This window comes from Chiloscyllium plagiosum, unplaced genomic scaffold, assembly GCF_037043375.1.
Source record: "Chiloscyllium plagiosum isolate Xiang-an unplaced genomic scaffold, Cpla_swu_hap1 HiC_scaffold_12, whole genome shotgun sequence".
Taxonomy (NCBI): Eukaryota; Metazoa; Chordata; class Chondrichthyes; order Orectolobiformes; family Hemiscylliidae; genus Chiloscyllium; species Chiloscyllium plagiosum.
The window spans coordinates 82,394,748-82,420,506 of record NW_028270150.1 but is presented as its reverse complement, the minus strand read 5'-3'; the positions used below and the strand labels follow the sequence as shown (position 1 = coordinate 82,420,506).

Below are 25,759 nucleotides of genomic sequence, written 5' to 3'. Positions count from 1 at the left end.
GTAGATACTCATGTGACTCAGCCAACGTTGTCTACCTCATATGCTGCAGGCAAGGATGCCCTGAGGCATGGTACATTAGTGAGACTGAGCAGAGGCTACGACAATGGATGAATGGACACCATTTCAAGTTTACTTGAGAATGTAACTTTAAGAAAATTCTGAGATTTACATATGAAAGAACTGAAACCAACATGCCCATTCTAAAAGATCAGAGACTTCACAAACAATCCAGGTATTTTCAATTCATAATTTTAGTTACATCACACTACACTTTTGCTATAAATTCTATGTCTTATGATATTATATTCCACAACCACCTGATGAAGGAGCGGCGCTCCGAAAGCTAGCGTGCTTCCAAATAAACCTGTTGGACTATAACCTGGTGGTGCTTGACAGTGAAAGTCCACTGATCTCATTAGCATGTGTGAAATTCAAATTTGAGGATGTGGACCGAATTCTCATTTTATGCAAATCAAAGCAAAATATTACAGATGCTAGATATCTGAAAGAAAAACAGAAATTGGTGGAGAACCTGAGCAGGTCTGGCAGCATCTGTGGACAGAAAGCAGAGTTAATGTTTCAAATCTGGTATGACCCTTCTTCGAAGCTCCTCAGACTTTTCCAAAGTACTCAAAATATTATCTCTTTCTCTCTGCCTAAGTGTTGCCAGATCTACAAAGTTCTCTACCACTGTTCTTATCTCATTTTATGCAAATTTTTTTTAATGCATTCTACTATCAAACCTTTAACTGAAATATCCTGAATCAGTAATAAAATCATGCCTTTAGATTACTTCCAATTTAAATTTAAATTTAAATGTAACTGCAACAAAGGCATTTAACCAGGCATAGCAGATTCATATTTGTGCTGCTTTGTTATGTTTGGTGACTAGAGAAAACTGAATATTCAGAAATTGTAATGTATTGTCGATTTAGTTGATGTTATAAAGTTCGGTAATGGTTTAAAACTGACATCACTGAGACATAACACTGTCACCTTGATAGAATTCTAGGAAATAAATACACAATGTATTTTTGTCCAGAGAAACAGTCTCACATTATCTCTCACACTCACATACAGTCTCTCACAAACATTTTCACTCTCTCATGCAGTCACATGCAGATATATTGGGCTGAATTTTCACAACTTTGTACCTCAGCCAAATTGGTGCCAGAACTTCAATGCTGGAAGTCCCATCCCTGTTCATGAGAGGAAAGGTCTAAAGTTCCCAGGGTCCATTGGAAGAGTCAGGTCCTCCTGTGAGATTGTTAGCAGTAGACTGAATGCGCATTAAAGGTGGATGAGGTTTCTGAGTTTGGAAACGTTTTAAATAATTTAAATCTCTTATCCTATAAATTTTAAAAATAAACAACTTACTGTAAGTCTCAGTTAAAAAAGTGCGGTTGGCAATTTCAATCGATGTTTGATATCATAAACTCAGGGTTAGTGATATGAGATTAGTACTTATTGGCTGCTTCTACAATTTATCCTTATCACAGTCAAAAGCTTGCATGTTGACAGTTTGATTGACTGTTCCAAGTAATTCTAAAGGTACTTGCTTTTTCCGATCTGGGGCCATGAATACAAATGTTTGTTTTTAAAAGGGATTATGTACCTGAAGGGATTTAAATGTATTGAATGGACTTTTGTTAATATGTGTGTTTTTTTCAATGTCGTGAAATCTATAAGCAATATTTAGGAACTTTAATCTATTTTAACTCAGCATGGCTCCAGAGGTCTGCCCACGGTGGATACTGGGTGAGTTGTTATGCAGATAAAAGAACAAAGGGTGGTGGTTGGGGCCATGTGTTGGCAGTAAGTTGGCATGAGGAATTGGTAGAGGGGCATGCTGGATACAACATGTGAAGTGTATGGAGGACTGTGTGATGAATGAGAGTTAGAAGCCCAATCCGGTTAACACTGACCTCCACCCTGAGTGAAAATCTGACCTCTCAGGGAAGCTTCTCCCGAGTCAGGTTTAGGGAGTTGGGATTCCCTCTGACTCTACGCACCAAATTTAGGAGAGAAAATTCAGCCTAATTCTCTCCCACTCAGAATCTCTCTCTCATATACACACACACACACTTTTATGGATCAAATGGAAAAGACTCATCTGTTCTCTGAAATAAGTCCGCATGGTGGACGGTAATGGTTATTGTGACTCAAATCCACATTTAAGACTTATTACCTATTGGATTAGTGCAATTTACACTGACAGTGAATAGTTAAAAGTTCCTTAGGATGCTTATTAGTTATTCAAATTATTAAACATTCAACCGAAGACCAAGCTCGTGTGAGTAGTGCAGAAGCTGGTGTATATGAATGCATTAGTGTGTGATTTTCATCCAACCCTGGTCTAACCTTGCCAAAATAAAGTGGTTCGCCTCAAGAGTGCGGCACCCCCACGAGATCTAGGATACACTTCTGACATTATACTGCCTCAATGTTAGATGGAATGAAAGAGGACTTTAATAGAATGTCACCGTTCTTGGTGGAATCTGCAAAACCTCAGGAAGGCTTCACAGGAAGCCATTCCAGTGATTAATGGCAGTGTCATCAGCTTGCAATTCACAGTTCCATTTTTGGAACTGATGGAAATCCGTCAACGCTGGACAGCGATCATATGAGAAATAAGGCCGATACCAGGCAGACATTATGACACTTAGAGAAGCATGCAAAATCATGGAGACAAGCGTGTGTTTACACTTGAGTAGCGTGGTATCTTCTTGTCTATTTTACTTCTGTGGCAGCTTTACATCCATCCTAAACTTATTATTCTCCAGCTTTACTTTAAACCATTATGGATTCAGATTTAAAAACAATCTAAAAGTTAGTAATATGTTAGAGTTTGGATTGTAAAAGCACAGTTAAAGACTCCGATAGCCAGGCTGTAGCCACAAGAATGTACAAATAATGAATTGCTTTTAAAACAATTTCGACAATAAATAATTGAAAACAAAGCATAATTGAAAATTTTTTCATATCAAATTGAATGTACATCGCTGTATTAATTGTAATGAGGGTCAGCCAAGTTGACCTCATAGAATATGAGTTCCCTGATTGGAGCTGTTAATCTGGTCCAATCAGGGAGCCCTGGCTGACAGATATAAACAGGAGATTCAGAGTCTCCTCAGTTTAGGGAACTGACTCTGTGTTGGTTGGTGTTACAGTCAGTATGTTACTGTTAGTTTCTGCTTCCCTTTTTTTGGTGAGGGAAAACCTGATTCCTGAACTGGCTGAATTATTTATCCAGTTTGTTAACTGGCATTCCTTTTAGTGAGGACTGATTGTTAAACTCCTGATGCACATAATGTCTTTCAGGTGTAACTCAGTTCTCATTAGGGGGTTGTTGTTTCACTGACTGGTTACAGCCTGTGTGTTACTCTTTTCTCTTTTTGCTTTTTGAGAAAAGGATAATGTTAATTTTGTGGTAGGGCTTAGCCCTTGGACTCTAGTTTCCTTTTTTTTGTATGTGTCTTCACTGTTTTTGGTGTTTGGACTGAGCCTTTGTGGAAGACATACATTTTACCAGAGGAGCTGTTCCTGTGGGGAGGCCTAGCCCTGGGACTGGGCCTCTGAAGATTGAACACCTGTGTGTGTGTTGGGAGGTGAGCACTTGCTGTATCCTGGAGTTTGGGTGTGGACCAAACCCCTGTGAGTTAACTGCACTTGTACAATGTACTGTTCCTGTGAGTGGGCCTGGTTTTCCAGGACTCCATGGAGACTGAACACCTGTGTGCTATTGCATTTGCTGCCTTTGGGAGTGGACTCTACAATTTAGAGTGGACTCCACTTCTGACGATGCATGCTGTAAACTGGAGTGGACTCTGTTCCTGAGAATGGACTATATTTTTGAAGACTCTATATCTGGACTCTGTGTGTACCAGAAAGGACTCTGTGTGTTTTTTGATAATTAACTGTATTATGACGTTTGTTGGGTTATCACCTGCACTGTCTTGCGTATCCCTGGGTCTGGCAGGCCTTGCTGTGAGCTGGGAGGCTCATGGGTCATCCTGAAAGCTGTCACCCCGAGAGCCGGAGGGTGGGTAGGCCATCCTGTGAACCTGAAGGTTGGTAGGCTGTCCCGAAAGCCAGAGGGTGGGTAGGCCATCCTGATGCCAGTCGCCCCGAAAGCCAGATGGTGGGTAGGCCGTTCTGAGCACTGTCGTCCTAAGAAGGGGTAATCGGGACGGGCTGTCCTAGAGATGGTCAAAAGGTGTCAGAGCAGCCAAGAGCCAGAAGGTGTTTAGGGGCAGGCTGAGATCCGGAAAGCTTGTGGGCTACCCTGCATGCTGTCGTCCCAGGGAAGGGGACGGGCTGTCCTAGACGTGGCCAGAAAGTGTGCCAGGATAGCCCACTGGCCGGACGGTGCATCTCGGTGGGTGAGAGCCCAATGGTACGTAGGGGCAGACCGAGAGCCAGAAGACGGGTAGCCGTCCTCAGCGCTGTCACCCCGGGCGGGCTGTCCCAGAGGTGGTCGAAAGGTGCTGAGGGTGGTTAGTGAAGCCGGAAGGTGGGTAGGCTGTCCTGACCGCTGTCACCCCGGGCAGGTACCGGGGTGGGCTGTCCTAGAGGTGGTCGAAAGGTGTGTCAGGGCGGACCGAGAACTGGAAGGGGCATGGGGTGGACCGAGAGGTGGGTAGGGGCGGGCTGCCTTAGAGTGGTCGGAAGGTGGGGCTTGCTGAGTCTATATTGTATGCACTGCTTTTTTTTATGTAACTAGATTGGCTTTTTATGTACAAATGTCATTGTCGCTGTCTTGTCATATGTGAAACTGGGATTTGAGGTTTGTCCTCATCTCCCTGTAAGCTGGTTGAACCATAGGGTTTGGGGCCTGGCTTTGCTGCTCCTCTCCCTTGTAAAATTGCTGCTGTAGACAGCTGTAAATGTTAACTGTTTTTTTTGTAAACTGTGTTTTGTAATTTGTTTAATAAAATTAAAAAAAACAGGAATGTCAGAGGACCTGGCTCTGAGGGAGCAGTGTCATGGATTCTCCATGTCTGTATAAAGGGTGACTTGGTGAAGAAATACTGACCTCTGTGGAGTTATTTCAGTAACATGGTGTCATATAACTAAATGCCATAGTTATAGTGGACTGAATGGATTCAGATAGGTAGTTGGACAGATATAAAGTGATTCCAAGAAATGCCATACCATAAAAAAAATTGACAAGTGAAAACCAAGGATACAACTGTTTACCGATTTCTGAGTGGCCTGAAATGGGCTTATTGCTAAACGTGTCAAGCACGTGGTCACAGGTTGTGATGTTAAATAGGTTTCCAATGAAGTGACCTAGATTGTTTCTCATAAGCATTTAAACCAAAGCAAGGGAGAGACTTAGCACCTGAAGAGTCAGGGATTCAACGCAAACCATTTCAGGACAAGAAGTGATACATCTTGTAACTTGTATTCATACTGTGTCAAAAAGGTACCTTGTCAATAAGGGTGTTTTATGAGTGCTTCTGCTCCCCTTGAGTTGGAAAGAAAGTATGCAGAGGGGTAACTAATTCAGAATTGTCCCAATGCAAACTATCAGCATGACTCCAAAAAACTCTGAAAATAAATATTCCATTAAGTGTCATTGCTGCAGGATTTAACTTTGTGACAGCAATCTTGTCTGTGTTTCAGTTTTTTCTATGGGTTTGCTTTCGCTGTACATCAGAAGTATTTAAAACAATTGAAAACATTATTTCCTTGCGAAAAAGGCAGCTAGGCGCTGTTTTTTTATTGGAAGGACATGGAAATCCTGTGAGCTCATTTTCTTTAATTTTATGCCTCTATTTTTATTACTTTTTTTGCTGTCTCTGAGCTCGAGTTGTGATTTGACATCATAACATTGTAAAACAGATTCCTGTGATAGATCTGTCTTGTAAGAAAAGTTTTTCGTGGACACCCCAACAACAGTTTTGATCTTGCCACAGAGAATGGCTGGCCCAGCGTCCTTTACAGACACAATTACTTTTGCAGTGTCTGTGCTGTTGAGGGTTTCAGGATTACTGGCAGCTCGTGTGTCATTCCTCAGTCTGCTGTAGTTTTGATCCATCACCCACTTCGGCTGGCCAGAAAACTCGCAGCTATTAGATGTGCCATGTAAAACCGTCTCTAATTTCTGTGTACCTAACAGTGGCACAGTGTTAGACCAGGCTTCACTAGAATGGGTCAGGGGCTCATTCAACAAATTAGCTGACAGATTAGAAGATGCATTACCTGGAAAGTTCTGACTTTCCTTCATTTTCTTGGGGGCTGCAACTGATAGATCCAGCACACCATCCTGTTCAATCTGTTGACAAAAGAACTCAGTTTTCTTTACAACAGATGTTCTCTTCATGGATAGATCCAGTGCCTCAGTTTCAGTGCTGAACTTACAGTTGACATGTTGATAGTCTTGAACTCCTTGGTGTTGGATGCATTCTGAGACTTTTTGTTCTTCTTTCCCATTTGAAGTCTGGGTACTCCTGCTTGTGGTGCCAGAGCTGGTGGCTTTTCTGGGCACGTCCGCGAATCTGGTAGGCTCTGGATCCTTGGCCACGGGAATGGGGATGGGAATAGGAATGGGGATTGGGACTGGAAGGGGAACTATCACTGGATAAGGGACGAGAAGAGTAGCAGGAGGAACTAACGGGGAGAAAAGCCCACCACAGTTCTGGTGCGGAGAAGAGGAGAAGCTAGAAGCCATGTTCTCAGGGCCTGGTGGGACATTTGGTACTGGGGGTACAGTGCTATGCGAAGGGAAAAAGTCCTGGAGGACAGTAGCAAATCCAGGGATCGGAAGAGGAGGGGGTATGTCATAATCTTGCGTTTGACTTAAAGGTTTCTGGCCCAGTGGTTGGGACTGAATGCAAGGCCCAGTCGTCCCCTGAATAATGTGGTTCTGCACAGAGTTCACAGGGCTTGCGGTAGGCGAAGCCAGCAGCAGTGGTGAATTTAAATGCTGAATCAAATGTTGCTCCAGCAACACAGACAATGGCACTGCACCTTGATTAGTCATTACCCATGGTGCATTACCACCAGGAGGTATCTGCGGTGCTGAGCTCCCAGCCACTTGTAAGTGGATGGGTAGGACCATTGGACTATCTCCTAAGCAAATTGGTTGCAGTACAGTAGCAGCTACTTTAAGCGATACTCCATTTGGTGGGTCAGTTTGTGGTGTCATAATAGAAGATGCTGGAACAGCTACTAAGGGGGAAAGTGCTTTTTTCATGAGTCCTGTTGGATTGATATTCCATGCTTCTGCAGTGATGAGCTGGGTCACTCCATTCTCCAGTTTATTGTTTGCAATTGTAGGGGAAGGAGAGTCTGTCACATCCATGGGCAGGTTAGACTGAGCCTCTTTATAAAATCGATCCATTTTATGCTGGTTCAGGCATTTCATACTGCAGAACTGAAGCTTGCTTTCATTGTCACTAGTGTCTACATAGTCTTTGGTGTGGTGGCTGTGTCTGCACCAATCACAGACCTGCAAATTAAGCAAAAAAAAAGTCTTTATTAGTGGCCAAACCTTTTAAAACTCCCTCACCCAATATGGCAAGCTATAGAAGTTGTGCAACTGTTTGATACAACACAATAAATCCTCAACAGCTTAGAATATTATAAACAAGCCATGTTGGAAGGTTTTTTTTTCCTGAACTGATTTCTTTTTTTCCTGTCTATTTTTGGTCTACCCAGAAAATGCATCAACCCAGACAAAAGACAGGGCAGAGTAACCACTTACATCTTCCCACCAATGTCTCATTGAACACGTTCAGTCTGATAATGAGACACATTTATTGCAAAATTCAGAAGAAATCAATTGAACGGAAGTGGTTAGATTGTGAAAGAGGTAATTACAGAAAATACCACACATCAGGGAGCAAGGAATTGAAAGTGATGTTGATATTGATGAAGTGAGGTAAACTGGAGTGGGAGGAAAATCATTCAGAATAGGATCTCCAGCTGTGGCCAAAAGAGAACATGCTGGAGAAACACAATAAGTCAGACAGCATCTACGGAGAGAGAAAAACAGAGTTAATGTTTCAAGTCTGACATGACTTCTTCAGAACGGAAGGGGGCTGGAATAACTCCTTTGTCAACTGGTAGGGTCAAGCACTGATTGGTATGCATCTGGCAGATGCAGAAAAGAAAGTTTCCATTCACCATATGCCCAGTTAATTCTGCTGGGTCAACAGCACAGGTTTTAGAATTAGCCTTGCTCGTCTTGGGTTATGAAAAGGAAGAACGGACTAGGGTTCTGTTCCCTACTTTCTGACATCTCCTGCATTGCAATGGCCCCAACTTCAATGTATGAATATATGAATGGGGCAGGAAAGTCAATAATCACAGTTTCCTATGTTTGTCCAACCTCTGAACACTCATTGCCTGCATGGACTATTTGATAAGGTGTTGATGGACTGCAAGTATCAGTGGACCTATAACCCAGTATCTCAACAAGAGCAGTACAGAAAACTTTAGTTCAAAACAAACTGAAGATTCGCTTTGGCAGGAACTGGATGATATAATAGCTTAATACTTAGCACACATTATCATAATGATTGACAGGTGAATGATATAATCAGCTAGATTTGCAGATGACAAAACACTTGCAGTTCAGAACAGAAGAACTAATAGACTGGTAACAGCAGACAGGAACCTTGGAATGAAAGTGAACAGCACAAAACCAAACTGACATATAACTCAAAAAAATTCATATATTCAAAGAAGGAAGAGAACTAGATTAAGTGCAAGAATTCAAGCATTTAGGAAACATGATATCAGCTGATGAAGGTGAAACAAAATCAATAACACGACCACATTTAGTAAAAACAGAGTCACGAACAGGAAGCTGAATAAGAAATTCACCAAGCGACTTGAATGGAGTTTGCTGTGGAATATGATTTTGTATGGATGGACCCTATGGTAGGGGAGACCAACTTGCTAAAAATGTGGGTTTGGAGGAGAATGGAAAGGCTCTGCTGTGCAGAACAAATAACAATTGATGAAATTCTGCAGAGAGTAAATGATCAAAGAAAGAACACAATTAGGAGAAGACAGACAAATGCACAGGACACAGTTTGAGAGGAAGCTGGCTTGTCAGAGGCAATATGGAAGAAAGACTACAAGGAGTAAGACAGCTTAAAAACCAAAGGAAGTTATCGGCAAAAGAAGGGAATGGCACAGCATTGAGAAACATCAATCGAGTTTGATCAGGCAAAAACCTGAGTTTGGGCAGGGCACACATGATGATGATGATGACCATGTTAAAGCCCAAATCATTTAATGTTTCAGCAAGTCCTTTCAAGTTAGGTTATACTCATCTTCTTTAATTTCCTTGTTGGATGGTTGGGCATTCCAAATGTCCCCATTCAGTTATACCTTCCCCCTGTCCTATTAAAATGCTTCAAATACTGTTCCAGAAAAACACATAATTAACTGACGGCAAATGGCTCCAGGGAAAAGCACTTGATGAATCAACTTGTGTTGGAAATAAGGAAGTGTCATACACTTTGCATCATCATGACTGCATGCATCAGTGATGTTATATTTTTCAAGAGGATTTACATTTACTAATACACAGAAAGGCATGACAAGCACTTTCTTTAAAAAAAAAGATGTGCTGTGTCAGTGGTGAGGTAGAACACTGCACAAATTTTATTTTTCTAGCTTAGTCTGTGGCATGTTCTCCAGAAGCTCTTCATTTCCAGCATTTTATTTGGTGTGTTGTGTAAAGTTTTGGAAAACATGTATATATAATGTCCACAAATATACACAGCACTCAGAGACACACAGCTGTGTAGACATAATTTTGACCATGGCCGTGCGCACTGTAAATTGATGATTTTTTTTAAAAAATGAACTTATTTTTTCTAATCAAACTATTCAAAGATGTTATTACACACTGGAGCAGATAGGACTTGAACACGTTTTGACAATAATACAATGGCAGCATTCAGGAGACACAACACCCGAACGTGTGCCACATTGCCATCCAGTGGTCACCTCAAACAGTACATGACGGACGGTACTGCAAAATTAAATCAGGAATGTTGATATAGCAAGGAATAAGGCCAATTCTGATCGAAAAACACAACTGAAAAATGATAATTTGCATGTAATGTTTGTGGATAATTTGTGTATACCCCTACATAAAACAGTTGTCACTAATTAGATATGTTTTCTGACTCAGATACAGTTGTAGAATGTGTATAGGGCAAAATACTAATAGAAATTGATGAAGTCTGTATTCACATATTCTTGATATTTCCCTCTTGCTATATCATCATATTTTCTTCTACCGATCATATAGATGGGCTTTATTACATTTAATGACTCAGTTAAAAATGAGAATATAGAAATATAATATGAGGCTTGAGATTTACGATCATCCTGGCCAATATTTAGGTATATTTTAATAGGATATTATTTTTAAAATGTTTCTCATTGCAATATATGTAACTTATGGAAACTATCGTCACCAGAGTTTGGCCTTAACTTTATGTGCTTTTGGAATTTAGATCTGGTCCCTCTCATTAATAAACATGGATGTATAACCCTGAGAAAAAATTAATAAATTTTAAAAACTGCATCTTCACCTTGTCAGATCTGACTTTAATGTCCTACTTCCTCCCTCTGCACTATTCACAGCTGCCATGACTTGGAACAGCGAGCAGTTAGAAAGAAACCATATGTCACTTTGCCCTGCAGCACAGGCAGTTTCTCAACAATGTGGATAATTGCTCAGGTATGTCCTCTCCACAAGGTTCGGGGCAAATCCAATTATCACCCAATCTGTCTATGTCCCATCATCATTAAAGTGATGCCTACAAGCAGCCAGTCATCATAAGTGGGAAGTAATATTCACGCCACTCTCCTGCGACTCGTGTCCCAGGGATATGCAGAGAGAACACTCACCAGGTCCTATTGTGAACTGAATTACAAATGCTTCTAAAATGTGTGCTGCTGCAAGCTTCCAGCTAGTTTCTCTTTCTCTAAACCCCACTCACGGGCTGACAGACAGCACACAGCACAGCCAGCAGTCAGTCAATATGACACACACAATCAGAAACCCAAACAGCTCAGCAATATGCCCACAAGTTCTGGGAAATGACCAGCTCCAACAAGAGTGAGAATGTAACTACCTCCAGTGCAATTTGAAGTTTGATTTCTCACTTAAAACTGGGCTCACCATTCACCAGAAATCTAATAGCCAGATACATAGTACACGTAGCTACAGCAGCAAGTCAGACACTGGGCACTGTACAGTGAATGAGTTGCTTCCTGACTCTCCTAAGCCTTTTCACCATTTGTGATTGGCAGGTCAGGAATGTGAGGGAATACTCTCCAATTGTTTGAATACGTTATGTGTTAATTTATGTTACAATATAACAATGATGTTAAGAAGCACTATCTCACCCAGGAAAAAGCTGTCCTCTACTCACCACCTTAAATATTCACACCTTCCACCAACACAGCTATAAGTGGAAGCCTATAGGAAGCGCTGCTGTATCTTATGGCATTTCAACAGTAATTTCCAAACCTGTGCCGGACAAGGGCAGCAGACACACTATTGATTGATTGATTAATTGATTGATTGATTCATTCATTTTTGTCACCTATACTGAGATTCAGTGACAAGTGTTGTTTTGCTTGCTATACAAGCAAATCATACCTTACAAAGAACATCAGGGTAGCAGAACAGAGTGCAGAATACAGTGTTATAATCACAGAGAAGGTGCAGAGAGAGAAATCAAAATTAACATTTGAGGGGTCTGTTCAAAAGTCTGATGACAGCATGGGCGAAGCTGTTCTTGAATCTGTATTCAAACTTTTGCCCGAGTGGAAGAGAGTATAACCGGGGTGGGAGGGGTCTTTGATCATGTTGGCTGCTTTCCCGAGGCAACAGGAAGTGTAGATGCCATCAATGGATGGAAGGCTGGCTTGCGTGACGGTCTGGGCTGTGTTCACGATTCTCTGTAATTTTTCTGTGGTTTTGGGAAGAGCAGTTGTCATCATTCACGTTCTTTCCCATGATATGCCATTCATTAACTGTCACTGGGTCAAAGTTATGGACTTCTCTCCTTAAGACATAGGGAAAAGGACTTGGTACAACTTAGGCTGCAGACAGCAAGCTTGGGTTTGTAGAAAGTCATTAATGGGAGACTGGCTGGGAAAGATTTGAAGGTAAAATCATCTGTTAACAACTGGCCAGCTGCAGCCATTGGTTATCAGATTGTCTTTGGCTTCTTGAAGTCTAACACTATCCTCCAATTACACTACACTTCCAAGTTGTCTGAAAATGCACCAATTCTGGGTCATTGATAGATACCAAAAAGGAGATTAGGAAAAATGAGAAGAAACTTGCTGAGAAAGGGTGGCTGGAAAGAGGGTTTTAAAAATGGTTTAGAGATAGTATTTCAAAGAGTGAGATCTACACCAAATTATTCATGGGACAGCAATCAGTGACAGAGCAAATCCACCAGAGAATTGTCAGTTCCCATCCACTCACAGCAACAGGTGACAGGTATGTGGTTCACTTCCAAAAGAAGCACAGTGAATGTGAACAGTTAAAAAGGCCGAAATTCCATCAATTTGTTGTGTGAAAAGGTGTTGATAAAATCAAAGTCCATTGTACAACTTTACTTTGAAATGAAATGGTTGGCAGTCAGTCAACAGTAATAAGAACACAGTAATAATGAAAACGAATGAATATTTATATTCCCCTAACCGTTTTGAGCCTGGCTAAACTACCTCAAAGTGCTAAAATTACTTATATTCATATTTTATTATATTTATAAAGCTGCTTTGTAGTCCAAGCATGAACATACATAATGACCCCTTTGAGCTACATTGTAATCATTAAATTGTTCTCTTGAATTCATGCACAATAGATTTTATTTTGCAAGAATGTCACGTTAGTTCAGTTGCTTCCAGACCTCCATTAATCTTATTTTTGTTCAGAGACCAATTTAAGGCCGGCTATACAATATTCCTCTCTCCCACCAACCTCCTGAACCCAGAGATACCCTTGGTAGCTACTGAAGTGGGAATCATTAACAAGAACCACTTTCCCATTCTCCAGCCACTGCACAATCTTTGTGGAGACAAAGCTCCACCTTCACATTAGAGGAACACCCTCCTTCCGATAGTCAGAAACAACACAAGTTATAATGGGGAAGACCAATTAAAAACATATTTTGGTTCTGCCTTCACAAAGGGGAACACAAATAACATCCCCAAAATGTTAGTGAATACAGCACCTAGTGAGAAGAAGGAACTGAAGGAAAGTATTAGTAGGGAAATGGGGTTGAGGAAATTGATGGGATTAAAGGCCAATAAATCCCCAAGGCTTGATAATTTATCTCCCAAAGGTACATAAGGAAGTGGGATATATTGGTGGCCACCTTGCTAATGTAGCCCCCTCCTATATCAAAAAGGAGATAGAGAGAAAATCAGGAGTCATAGACTGGTTAGCCTGGCATTGGTGGTAGGAAAAATGCTAGAGTCTATGAGAAAAAAAATTTAATAGTCAAGCACTTGAAAAACTGTAGAAGGCTTGGATGGAGTCAGTATGGATTTATGAAAGGGAAAACATGCTTGCCAGATCTACTGGGCATTTTGTGAGGCTGTAACTTGTAGAGTTGATGAGACGGAGCCAATGAATTTGGTTTACTTGGACTCTCGGAAGGCTTTTGGTAAGATCCCACAGAAGAGATGAGCATGTAAAATTAAAGCACATGGGATTGGGGGGTGGTATGCTGACATGGATAAATAATTGGTTGGACATCAGCAAGCAAAGAATGAAAGGGTCTTTTCTACGTGGAAGACAATGACAAATGGAGTACCAAAGTAATCAGGGCTTGGACCTTGGTATTTATAATCTTAATAGTATAGATGATAGAACTAAATGTAATATGTCCAAGTTTGTGGATGACCCAAAGCTGGATGGGAGAGTAAACTATAAAGGTAGTGCAGAGATGCTTCAGTGTGATTTGGACAAGGAGAGTGAGTGGGAAAATGCATAGTAGATCAAGTATACTGCCGATAAGTGTGAGGTTATCCACTTTGGCAGCAAAGGTCGGAAGGCAGATTGTTATCTGAATAGCGATAAATTGGGATAGAGGGATGTCCATGCCTCCTGGATGTCCTTGTACACCAGATGCTGACAGTGAGCATGCTGGAGCAGGAGGCGATGAAAAAGGAAAATGGTATGTTCGCCTTCATAATGAGAAGGTTAATGTACAGGAGCAGGGATTTCTTGCTGCAGTTGTACAAGGACTTGAGACTATAGCTGGAATATTGTGTGCAGCTTTGGTTTCCTTATCTGAAGTGGGATGTTCTGACTATGGAATGAGTGCAACAAAGATCTTCCAGTCTGATTCCTGGGATGGCAGAACTGATGTATAACGAGTGACTTGATCATTTAGGATGACATTCATTGGTGTTTAAAAGAATGAGAGGGGTGTCTCTTAGAAACCTATAAAATTCTAGTAGGATTACACAGGGTAAAAGAAGGATTTTCCCAATGACTGGGGAGTCCAGAATCAGGGGTCACAGTCTAAGAATATGGAATATGCCACTTAGGATTGAGATGAAGAGAAATGTCTTCATACAGAGCGGTGAGCCTGTGTAATTCTCTGCTACAGGAAGCAGTTGAAGTGAAAACATTTAATATTTTCAAGTAGGAGTTAAATATAGTTCTAATGGTTTAAGGGATCAAAGGGTATGGGGAAAAGGACGAACAGTGTACTGAATTAATGATCAGACATGGTCATATCGAATGGAGGAACAGGCTCGAAGGGCCAAATGGCCTACACCTGCTTTTATTTTCTATGTTTCAAATTATGTGGCATAACCACTGTATAAAATGGTGTCATTTCAGAGTGGAGCTAGCTGGTCAAAACCAGACATCCAGGAAGTGAGTGCTGTGTGCTATCAGCAGCAGCAGAATTGTACACCACCCACGGTCTGTAACCTGGCATTTCCGTCTCTCTACCCTTGCTCTACAGCCAGGGAAACAGCACTGCTTCAATGCGGACTGTGGATGAGCGTGCCAAGAGCACACTTGAGATCTCACTTTGGTGAAACAAGAACTCTGGACGGCATGAAGATTAAACAGCAAAAGGACCATTTAAATGGGCAAAGCCAAGAAGTTCCACAACCAAGAGATCAGATCAAAGCTCTGCAGTCCACTTCTGGACAATTAAACAATTTAATCCGAGGAAGAGGTTCTGTTAATAGCCGCATCCTTGAGGAAGTAAGGAACTTTAGAAATGAAGCATTTGGGTTTAGGATACTCCCTTGCGAATCTCCTGAAGCCATTCCCTGGGACTGAGATGATTGACAACCAACAAACACAACAATTCATACTTGGCATGACTCTAACTATTTTCACTCTTGAGCCCACCATTACAATTTTTGAAATATAGTCATTCCTTCATTGACTCTGGGTCAAAATCCTGGAACTCCCTCCCCCACAGCACTGTTGCTATTACTACAGCAGGTGGACTGCAATGTTCCAAGGGCACCTTTGCCACCAGCTCCTCCAGAGATATTAAGGATGGACGCTAAGTATTGATCTTAGCAGCAATGCCCATTTCCACTGAATAAATAGACCCCATTTGTATGGATAATGTTATGAAGTCAAGCAAAGATGATCTTGAATATTAACTACAAAAACAGAAATTACTGGAAAAGCTCAGCAGGTCTGGCAGTATTGTGGAGAGAAACCAGAGTTAATGTTTCCGGTCGAGTGACCCTTCCTCAGAACATTGAATACAAAGCACCTCTGCTTCAATCTTGCAATGAAGCAATTGAATGGAACAACAGGGTAGGGTATGGGCTTGAACAGTAGCAAAACATGATGGATTCGGGAAGGCTTAAGTCAAAGTAGAATATGCTGAAAATACTCAGCTGGTCAGACAGTATCTGCGGAAGAAGAATTAGAGTTAATGGGTAAGGATTCCAAACACCACCAAGCTGTGCAATGAAGATGGATGGGGCTTAGAGTCATTACAACCAACATTAGCCATTTTGACCAAGGTAACTTTAGGCCAATAGGGCCAGCTGCCTCCAGGAAATAGGCTGCCAGTTCAGCTCATTGAAGAATTTCCCAGTCAGACTTAAACTTCCAGAAGTAACAGGGTGGGGTGAAGCTGGGGGTGGGGGTGGAAGTGGGGTTTGGGGAGTTGGGGGCATTGGTTGAACTGATTGGAGATGGGGGAGCCAAGGTGCCAGGGTTTGGGCAGCAGAGGCTGACTGGAGAGAATCACTTGCCCTGACTCGCTGGCACTCCTGCCACCATAATGGCGCGTGGATGTCTTATCTGATTCCTACTTGGAATGTTTTTCTGAGACCATAGCAACAATCCAGCCCCCATTCCAGGTTGATGACCTCCGTTTCCATGGATACTGCCTGGCGGGTGGGGTTGGGAGCTGTAAGGCTGTGCGACGTACAATACCAGCTTTCAATACTAAGAATTCCATCTCGCCTAACTCACAACCGCAAGAGTAAAATCAGACAGAGGATGACTCTAATATTCTGACTTCAGGTGACTGTTGTCACTGGGTAAAGAGCCCTAATAGGGAACTCCTTCCCTAACGGAATTGATGGTCTACCTACATCAAATAAACTGCAGCTCACCACCACCCTCGTTACGGGAATTCAGAATGAGCATATATGCTGGCCCACCAGCAATGTCCATCTCCCCTGAATGAATAAGACAAGTATGTTTCCATGCAGTCAAGAGTGCAGTGCTGGAAACAAACAGCAGGTCAGGCAGCATTCGAGGAGCAGCAGAAACGTCGATTCCCCTGCTCCTCGGATGCTGCCTGACCTGTTGTGCTTTTCCAGCACCACAACACTCCACTCTGATCTCCAACATCTGCAGTCCTCACTTTCCCCAAATATGTTTACATGGCAGTTTTATTAAATGATGATGTATTTTGTGAGCCTCTTGAACAATGAGAATCTAATTAAGAGGCAGATATTACGCAAATAAGAGGGCTCCTTATAATGGAGCTGCAGCACTTGAGGGCTCCACTTCATATCTTTTACATCCTAGGCCTCCTTGGAGTAACTCCCTGCTTATTCAAGCCACACTTTGTTCTTTTCACCTGCCTTTGAGGGGCTAGTTCTTTAATAGTGACCTTGGGCAAGCTTGAGTGCCCAACAATGAGGCCCCCAATTTGCTGCAGGATTTCATTAACAAACCAAATCAAAAGATTGTGAAACTAGCAGTGAAAGGATTAAGAAGGAAATGTAAGTTCAATGGCCGAATTCAATGTCAGATCCGGTTCAGAAAGAGAAGTCCAGGTGGGAGAGAAAGGTTGGATTTGCAGAGAATAAACATCAAAATGAAAAAGTTAAGAAAAAAAAGACTTCACATTTCCAGCAACTAAAGCCAAGAGAAATGAAACTTGAAGTATTTATTTTTTACTGTCAGGGAGGTTGAGTGGCATGAATGAACACATTTTGTATTGCGAGAAACCACAAGTAGAGACAGTTCTTACTGTTCAGTACACTTTAATGATGGATGAACCAATGAAATGCTATTTCCTGAAGATGCTGTAACATATTACTGTAAACATTGGCTAAGGGAGATATTGTGGCACAGTGGTAGTATACCTATCTCTGGAACAGGAATTCTAGGTTCAACACCTATCTGAAGTATGTAATAACATCTCTGAACAGGTTGATTAGGGAAATGTCTAAATAGCGGTGAATGCCTTTTTTCATTATTTCAACAACTAATTACAGGCACTACTTTAAGGATAGCTCTTCATTAGTGTCTGACTCTATATTTCAACCTAGTCTTCCCCTGAACATACATTCATCCACTAAGCACTAGAGATACCACAACACAATACCAACGAGCTTATTTAGGTGCAGACACATGCAACAGTTGAGGAGTGGTGAAACAGGCACTGTGAATGCACAACCAGCCCCAGGCATCTCCACTGGACCTTATCCCATGGCTCTGTACTGCTAACTGAATAGCACTAACCATCATGGAACATGGCAAAAGGAGAATGCAGGAAGCAAAAAAAAAGGAGTGTTTCACATCATCATGAGAAATGTATACATTTGAGTTTAAAATACTTCTTTCTGCTTGGAGTTTAGCAACAGTTATATTTATACAGAAGAAAGTGCCACAGTAGCAAAAATACATACCACCCACTTTGTTCCATTATAAGTATATCTTGTGGCAGGTAGTACAGCACTTTTCAATACAGAAGGACTCAAATTTACAAAATTCAGGTTCAGCTACCAGGCATGGGGTACGTAGATGGACTTTCACTGACTCTGTCACTATACTAGATGCAGAAAAGGGCAAAACTCATCAATTAAAGGAGAGTTGTTGAAATTAAAATATTTGTACTTTTGCTCTATGTTTAAAAAAATGCCAATATTGAAAATTCTCAAAACGAAAAGCTCTAATAGTGCTCTGCTTCTTTTCAAATTCTTTTGGGAATAGGCCAAGAATCGTAAATGTTAATCGGATTTACTTGTCATGTGAATCATCCACAATTTATGTTGTGCAAGACAATTAAAATCTGGCCAGTCACAATTACTGGAGAATCGAACATTATCAACATACTTGTGAGTAAGACAAAATTGCTAGCAACAAAATTAAGTCAAAAATTAAATATGCTGTTGGGATTCTAAAAGTTACTTTGGTGAAACCATAATTACTGGAAATTAATCAGCATTTAGGAGAAACAATTGTGACCATTAACTTGAGTGCTAATTAAGAGAAATTTCAAATATTCTCTGCCTTTATATGAGAAATTAAAGTTATTTGTGTCTACCTGTGTTTATTTGGCACTATCTGATTACTGTCAATCTGCATAATCACACAATCTCCAATTGTCAGAGATTTCTTCCTCACTCCGTGTATATAACCATCATGTGAGATGCTGGTCTCAGCTGGTTGCTGTTCCTTCACAATGTAACAATATGATCAGTAAGGAGTTCATATGATCTGGGCTAGTTGAATATTTTTGATGCTGCAAAAGGGAACAGAGGTACTTTTCCTGCAAGAAGTAAGCTCGCCAGAATAAAAGACGTGGATTGAGACACCAACCCACAGTGACACCAGCAATGGAATAACATCGCGAATCACAGCACAATGTGAGTGTAGGGAAACAAGGTGATTGGTGAATAGGACTGGTGAATATTTCTAGTCTTACAGTCCACATTGTTGGTGGGCCTGGATAGAGGATTGGTTAACTGATAAAAAGGCAGAGGTTTGGGATAAGGGGAGCATTTTCAGTATAGCAATGTCGTAACCAATGGATTGCCACAGGGATCAGTGTGGAGGTTACAATCATTTACAATATATATGAATGACTTGGGTGAGGAAAGAGAATACACTATAGCCACATTTGCAGATAACAGAAAACGGCTGGGAAGGTAACTAGTGAGGATGACAAGAAGGAGTCTCTACAGGAGTACAAACAGATTAAGCGAGTGGGCAAAAACTTTGCAGAGAGCAAATAATGTGGGGAAATTTGAGGTTACAGCAGAAAAAGAGGAGCTGAACATTACTTAAATGGAGAATGACTGTAGATCCTCCTGCATGAATCACAAAAAGCTAGCAACCGGTTCATCAGGTAATAGGGAAGGCAGTTGTAATGTTGGCCTTTACTTCGAAGGGAATGCAGTATAAAAATGGGGAGATCTTACTAAAACTATACAGGGCATTAGTCAAACCCCAGTTGGAATTCTGTAAACAGAATTGGGCCCTGAATCTAAGGAAAGATATACTGGCATTGAAGGCAATCAGACTATATTCATGAGGCTATTACTAGTTATGGACGGGCTGTCTTATGAGGAGGGGTGAGTAGGTTGGGCTTGTGCTCATTAGAGTTTAGAAGAATGTTGACCTGCCTTTGGGCACATTCAATGTTCATGATTACAAAATCTTCTGATGGTCTTATATCATTGAGATGGTGCATGAGGTTGACAACATGAAAACTCTGGTCATTTTCCAAAGGCTGCTTTTCAGTTAGTTGGCTGTTCACTTTGTTGACATGTTTGTGTATATTTGAATGGTTTTCTGTGGTGTCAGGGTTGTGTTGTGCCACCTTATTGATCTCCTGGGTCTTGTTTCAGGGTTTGGTTTGATTTTTGAAGCCAACCATCTTGCACTTGCATTCCAATGTCCTCAGGTCCTATCTGCATTGCAGAAACAAGGAAATGGTAGACAACTTCAGGGGTGAGGTGACAAATCACATCTATGACACATCTTTTTGGTTTGCTGCATATCACTGACTGAGGCAATAGTGTTGACAGCACCTAAAACATATAATTGATGTTGGCCTGCTAATGCAGCCTTATCTTGATGTTTATCTTTAAACAAGGCATCAATGGCCTGGCCTTTTATCTTAACCAGATCATCCTGAGAGTTTTGGTTGCAGTAGAGGCGATTACTAACTCAGTTAGTCTCCCAGTGAGTTCCTCTTCAATGAAATCACACTCATCTGGTGGCAAGGTCATCAATGCACTCTTGATGTTTCTGTCTGTGTGACACAAGGCAAAGTCTATTAACCTGGAAGTTAATTTGTACCTTCAGCTGGTCCTCAAATGCTTTCCAGATCTTCTCTGGATCCTTTTTTACAATTCACGGAAAAGAGCAAATGTATTTATTTTGTGAAGCTCCTCCTTGCCAAAAGCAAGAAACATTTTCATTGATATCCCTTCAGGATTATTTATGGTTTGACTTGTGAAATAAAACTGCATATGTTGGTTAAACAGGCGTAATTCAGTGAAGATGTCACTTGCTGTCCAATCCACAATGAAATGCTGGCCTTCTGTTTTATTCATTCATGGGATGAGGGCATTTCTGGCTAGGCCAGCATTTATTGCCAATCCTTAATTGCCCAGAGGGCAGTTAAGAGTCAACCACATGGCTCTGGGTCTGGTGTCACATGTAAGGATAGCAGTTCCCTTCTCTCAAGGACATTAGTGAACCAGATGGGTTTTTCCAAAAATCGAAAATGGATTTGTAGTCATCATTAGACCCTTAATTCCAGATTTTTGTTGAATTCAAATTCCACCATCTACTGTGGTGGGAATCGAACCCAGGTCCCCAGCACTCTCCCTGGGTCTCTGGGTTAACAGTCCAATGATCCATAGCCTTTTTTTGATTGAAGTAAAGTGCAAGGCTTCTTTGTTCCTTTCTGTTATTTAGTTTGCCTGTATTACCTTCGATTTTTTTTCTTCTCTTGCTTCTATTTTGCTTTATTTTTCACAGTTATAGCTTCTTTAAGAAGTCTTCTCGGTCTTTAAGAAATAAAGGTCATTAGTAGCAGATTTCAGTCACTAGAGGGAGAAGTGATGGTATCATACAAGCTTTACCAACAAACCACAGCACAAAGGTAAGCTTTTCTGGGTTAGAAAGTCAATTTTTAGTCCTTAAACCTCATTTTATTTTCAAACAGAAAGGCACAGCAGTTAAACTGATAATATCGTTTGACGGTCAAGATTAGTTTTCAGCCTGTACGAAAGGTTTTAACTGCTGTCATTATTTTTAAAACTATAAGAAGCCTTTTGACTGCTCCATATTTATTTTGTTAAGAAATGGGATTAAAGGGCTCCTAGCTTAATAGGTCTTGAATATCAAGTAAAAATCTATCTCCTGGGTATTTAAGTTGGAGATCTTTATTCAAGTAAACATGTTGTGGTTGGTCCTCTGACTGCTCTAAAATCCAGGGCTGACTAATTTTCAGTAAGAATTTTTTAAATGCAGTTACTAGTGTGTATTACCGTGCTGCCACCGTGCAGTGATGTGGGTTGATATACTACTGATTTGCCACACTCACAGTGTGCTACTTTTGTTAGCTCTTGTAGCGTAAGGTCAAGATGTGGGTCGTGTAGTTCTGAAGAATTCAATGAACATTTATTACAGCTCTTCGTATTTACACATGTAAGCTACAATCACAGGTACATCAGTGTCTAGGTTCAAGCAAACCAATTCAGGTATAGTGTCGCACATTTACCTCAGTGTGTCAAGCTGCAAGAGGATAGAAGAAGATGGAAGCATGATGGTACAACATCACAATGGGATGGTGATGACATCATAAGCACTTCCCATAAAGGTATATCATATATCTGCAGTGAGACATGGTCCTACAATGGCTGCCTTGTATTAAAAGAACTCATTGACGGGTAGCTTCCAAACCACCAAAATGAATTTGAAACCTGTGACATCAGGCCTCTCATGGACAACCCCAACAGTGATAGACCTGAACGCTGTGCTGCTATCATGGCTCACAAACACTGGCACTAGGACATTGTCATTGCTGATCTGAGTGAGAGACACTGGGAAGGAGAAGACCAGTTAAAAGCACAAGGGCTGAGTAACCCAGAAGAGGAATGTCAACTCCATGTGTTTGTCTTGCCATAAAAACACAAACGTCGACTATCTCAGCTATGCCCTTGTTGGATAAATGGCACTTTGGCTCACCCTAAAAGTACATCGTACCCTCATGCACACCAATCCTAGAAGCACCCTTGAGGCCTAAAAGGAATTCTACTCCAACCTCAACCCAAAACTCAGAATAGGGAGGGTCAGAAATCTTTGAAAAGAGATAATTGACAGGAAAGGCAGAGGGAAAGCAAAGCCAAATGCCAAGACTGTGGCCTGGTCAGAACAAACATGCCATCTCTCAGTCCCCTTGGGCTATGCCCTCATTCTGATGAAGGGCTCATGCTTGAAATGACGATTCTCCTGCTCCTCGGATGCTGCCTGACCTGCTGTGCTTTTCCAGCACCATACTTTTTGACTCTGATCTGCAGCATCAGCAGTCCTCAATTTCTCCTCCATTCCATCAGAGAGGCAGATACAATACCTCATGGCAACAACCTCTCTCCAGGCATTAACACCAACTTGATCATATCATCCAAGCAAGGGATCACAAAGAGCTGAACCTGCTCACTGACCATCACTTAATCTGATCAACTATCTCTATCAACCTGTCCCAAAAAGTGGCAATGCCAGTAGAAGCACTGCCAGAGGAATTTCAATGTCAATGGACACAAATTGTGACAGTATAGAGGGAATTACCATGCTGATTTAAGATTCAAAAACCTGCAATATAAAGGGCTGGGTCTCAGCACAAAATTTGACGAGATTGTCGTTTCAGTGGAAGCAAAAATCCCAGGGGAACAGAAAACGAAAAGGCCCCCCCACCCCCAGATTCTTGGGCAGCTGTTGAAGTGTGGTTTGTGCTCAGAACCTCTGCTATAAACTGGACGCAGACTAATCCAAAATTCTGTCAAAATTGGTATTATTAAAGTTTTGAATCATGGCAAGAAAACTGTACTTAGAGGGAGATGTAAGGTGCATTGATCTCACCAACCACATCTGCCAACTCATATCCAAGTGCACAATTCCATTTACCAGCCTTGTGAATTCATGAAATCTATCCAGGGATGTTTGCTGTGGCAAAACAAATTAGTGTCGGTTGTCAAACTGTTGGCATTCCCACAGGAACTTGTACCTTGTCATGAGCTTTTCTCAAAATAAGCCTTTATAGTATTAAATATTTGATGTGGTGCAGAAATTATTAATTAAAATGAATGAACAATGTAGTAAGTGTATCATATGTTTGTGAATTTCAGTATGAACTGACTGGAAGGATTTCTTAGTGTCTGGGAACAATCGGCCAATGAGGTGGTCTGTTTTTCACTTATCTTTTCAATGACCTCCAACTTCCACTTGGCAGAAACCAATGTAACGCTAGATTTGATGTCACTGAGAACGTTGTATTTTCCCTCTTCCAGTCATGGGTGAAAATGGATAAATGATACTGCTGCACTCCACCTCTTCTCTCATCCAACAGGTCTTTGCCAAGATTACGGTGGGAAAAAAGTCTTATTTTCTGGCTGTAATATCTGCGCAGCCTGTATTTAAAATGGCTTTTTAGCCCTCAAGAATTGGATTCCTTTGTCATTCAATCAGGGAGGGGTTGTACACATTTTAGAAGAGGAAGAAGCTGAGATTATTGTGTTCATCTTGACTTGGATGTGCAAAATAGCCATATAAAATCAAAGTTTAAACATCATTTTTATGTTTACTTTTCTGTGTTGGGTTGCTGGCAAAAACTGCATCATAGCATAACTCCCACCTGTTAGTGTCATGGAAACTGTACTGGTGCCAATGAAAGCCAAAGCCCAAAGCCATTATGTGTATTCAGAATGCTAGTTCTACAGAAACATAGTGAGAAGAATAATGTTTAATATGCTACCCCTTGTTTATTAAGTTATTTATGGAAGAAGCATTGCTCCAAGGCTTGGTAAATTTAATATAGACAAATTAACTAGTCTCTTAACAATGCACAGAGTTCAAAATGAGTTCAAAATGCTTCTGTGTCTTATTTGATACATGGTATGACTACATTCTGTTCTGGATCAGTGGTGCTGGAAGAGCACAGCAATTCAGGCAGCATCCGACGAGCAGCAAAATTGACGTTTCGGGCAAAAGTCCTTCATTACATTCTGTTCAAAACAAAGTCCACATGTTTCTATCCTTCTAAAGGATCACATTTTTGGAAATCTAATTCATCTTGTTTTGATTTTAATTTTGTGTTTTTCTTCCTAGGTTAGTAGCTGATAAGGTCACTGCTGAGATCCCTGCACTTGAAAAATCTAATATGTTCTTTTTGGAATACAGCGATTTATTACCCCTAATATCTTATTACACCATTTCTATAGCTTACCTATGTTGTTAATGTTTGACTATGTCAGCCAGGTAAAAACTAACCAAAAAGAAAGACTAAATACTGTAAAACTTTTCATCTGCGTGACAGATGGGATGAGATGCACTCATGAAAGCAGTACAGACTGTAAAAGTGTATCCATTTAACCAAGTCATCCTCCTGACAGAGTGAGGATAACAAAATGTACTTATTGTTCTCCCATATGTGAGCCCCCGAGGAACTAAAATGACTGTTGAATCAATTCAGGACCAATTTATAGAACTACATTTAAGTATCTATTGTAGAAATATATAAGGGTTACATAATCGCTATTTACTTTTTGTGTATTTTCACAGAGACAGGATGACTGATGACATCAGAATGCATAGGTTAGAAGGAAGATGGACAGGTAGGGTCTGGTTAATGGGGTGGGGTGGGGTGGAGAGGGAAGGCTGGGCCTTGGATGAGGTGGGAGGGGTGGTGGGGAGATTTGGAAGCTGGTGATTTCTATGTTAAGGCCTGGTTGTAAGCTCCTGAGGTGGAAGATGAGGTGTTCACCCTCCAGTTTGCAGACAGCCTTGTGTTGACGGTGGAGGAGGCCCAGGATGGACATGTCATTGGGGGAGTGGGAGGGGAAGTTGAAATGGCTGCAAGTTGAAATGGAAGGTGGTGTGTGATTGGAGGGTAAATGTTCCCTGACCATAAGTGTTCCCCAAACCAGCTTTTGAGTTTGCCCTCAGTCTCTCTGATGTAGAGGAGACCACATCGGAAGCAACGAATGCAATAAACCAGGTTAGAGGAAATTCCCCTGAGTCTCTGCTGGACTTGGAATGCTTCTTTGGGGCCTTGGATGGAGATGAGGAGGGAGGTGAAGGCGCAGACTTTGCACCTCCTGTGGCTGCAGGGCAAGGCGCCAGGGGTGGAGGAGGAGTTGATGGGAAGTGTGAACCTAACATGGGAATCACGGAGGGAATGGTCCCTGTGAAAAGTGGATAAGAGTGGGGAGAGAAATATCATTTTGGTAGTGGGGTTAGACTGCAGTCCGGCAGCGATTCACGTGCATTTCATCCAACCTGAGTTATTGCATC

At 41.3% G+C, this 25,759-nt stretch overlaps 1 protein-coding gene across 4 annotated transcripts in view; it reads right to left on the bottom strand.

Annotated features, from left to right (window-relative positions):
* Positions 1–302: 302 nt before the first annotated feature.
* rai2 (retinoic acid induced 2) overlaps positions 303–25,759 on the bottom strand; it is an 83,062-nt gene continuing 57,605 nt past the window's right edge. For all 4 annotated transcript variants that reach the window (XM_043700491.2, XM_043700493.2, XM_087992990.1 and 1 more), the window contains exon 2: positions 303–7,456. In XM_043700491.2, coding sequence (XP_043556426.1) covers positions 5,687–7,456 — 1,770 coding nt within the window. In that variant the 3' untranslated portion in view covers positions 303–5,686. The remainder of the gene's footprint in view (positions 7,457–25,759) is intronic.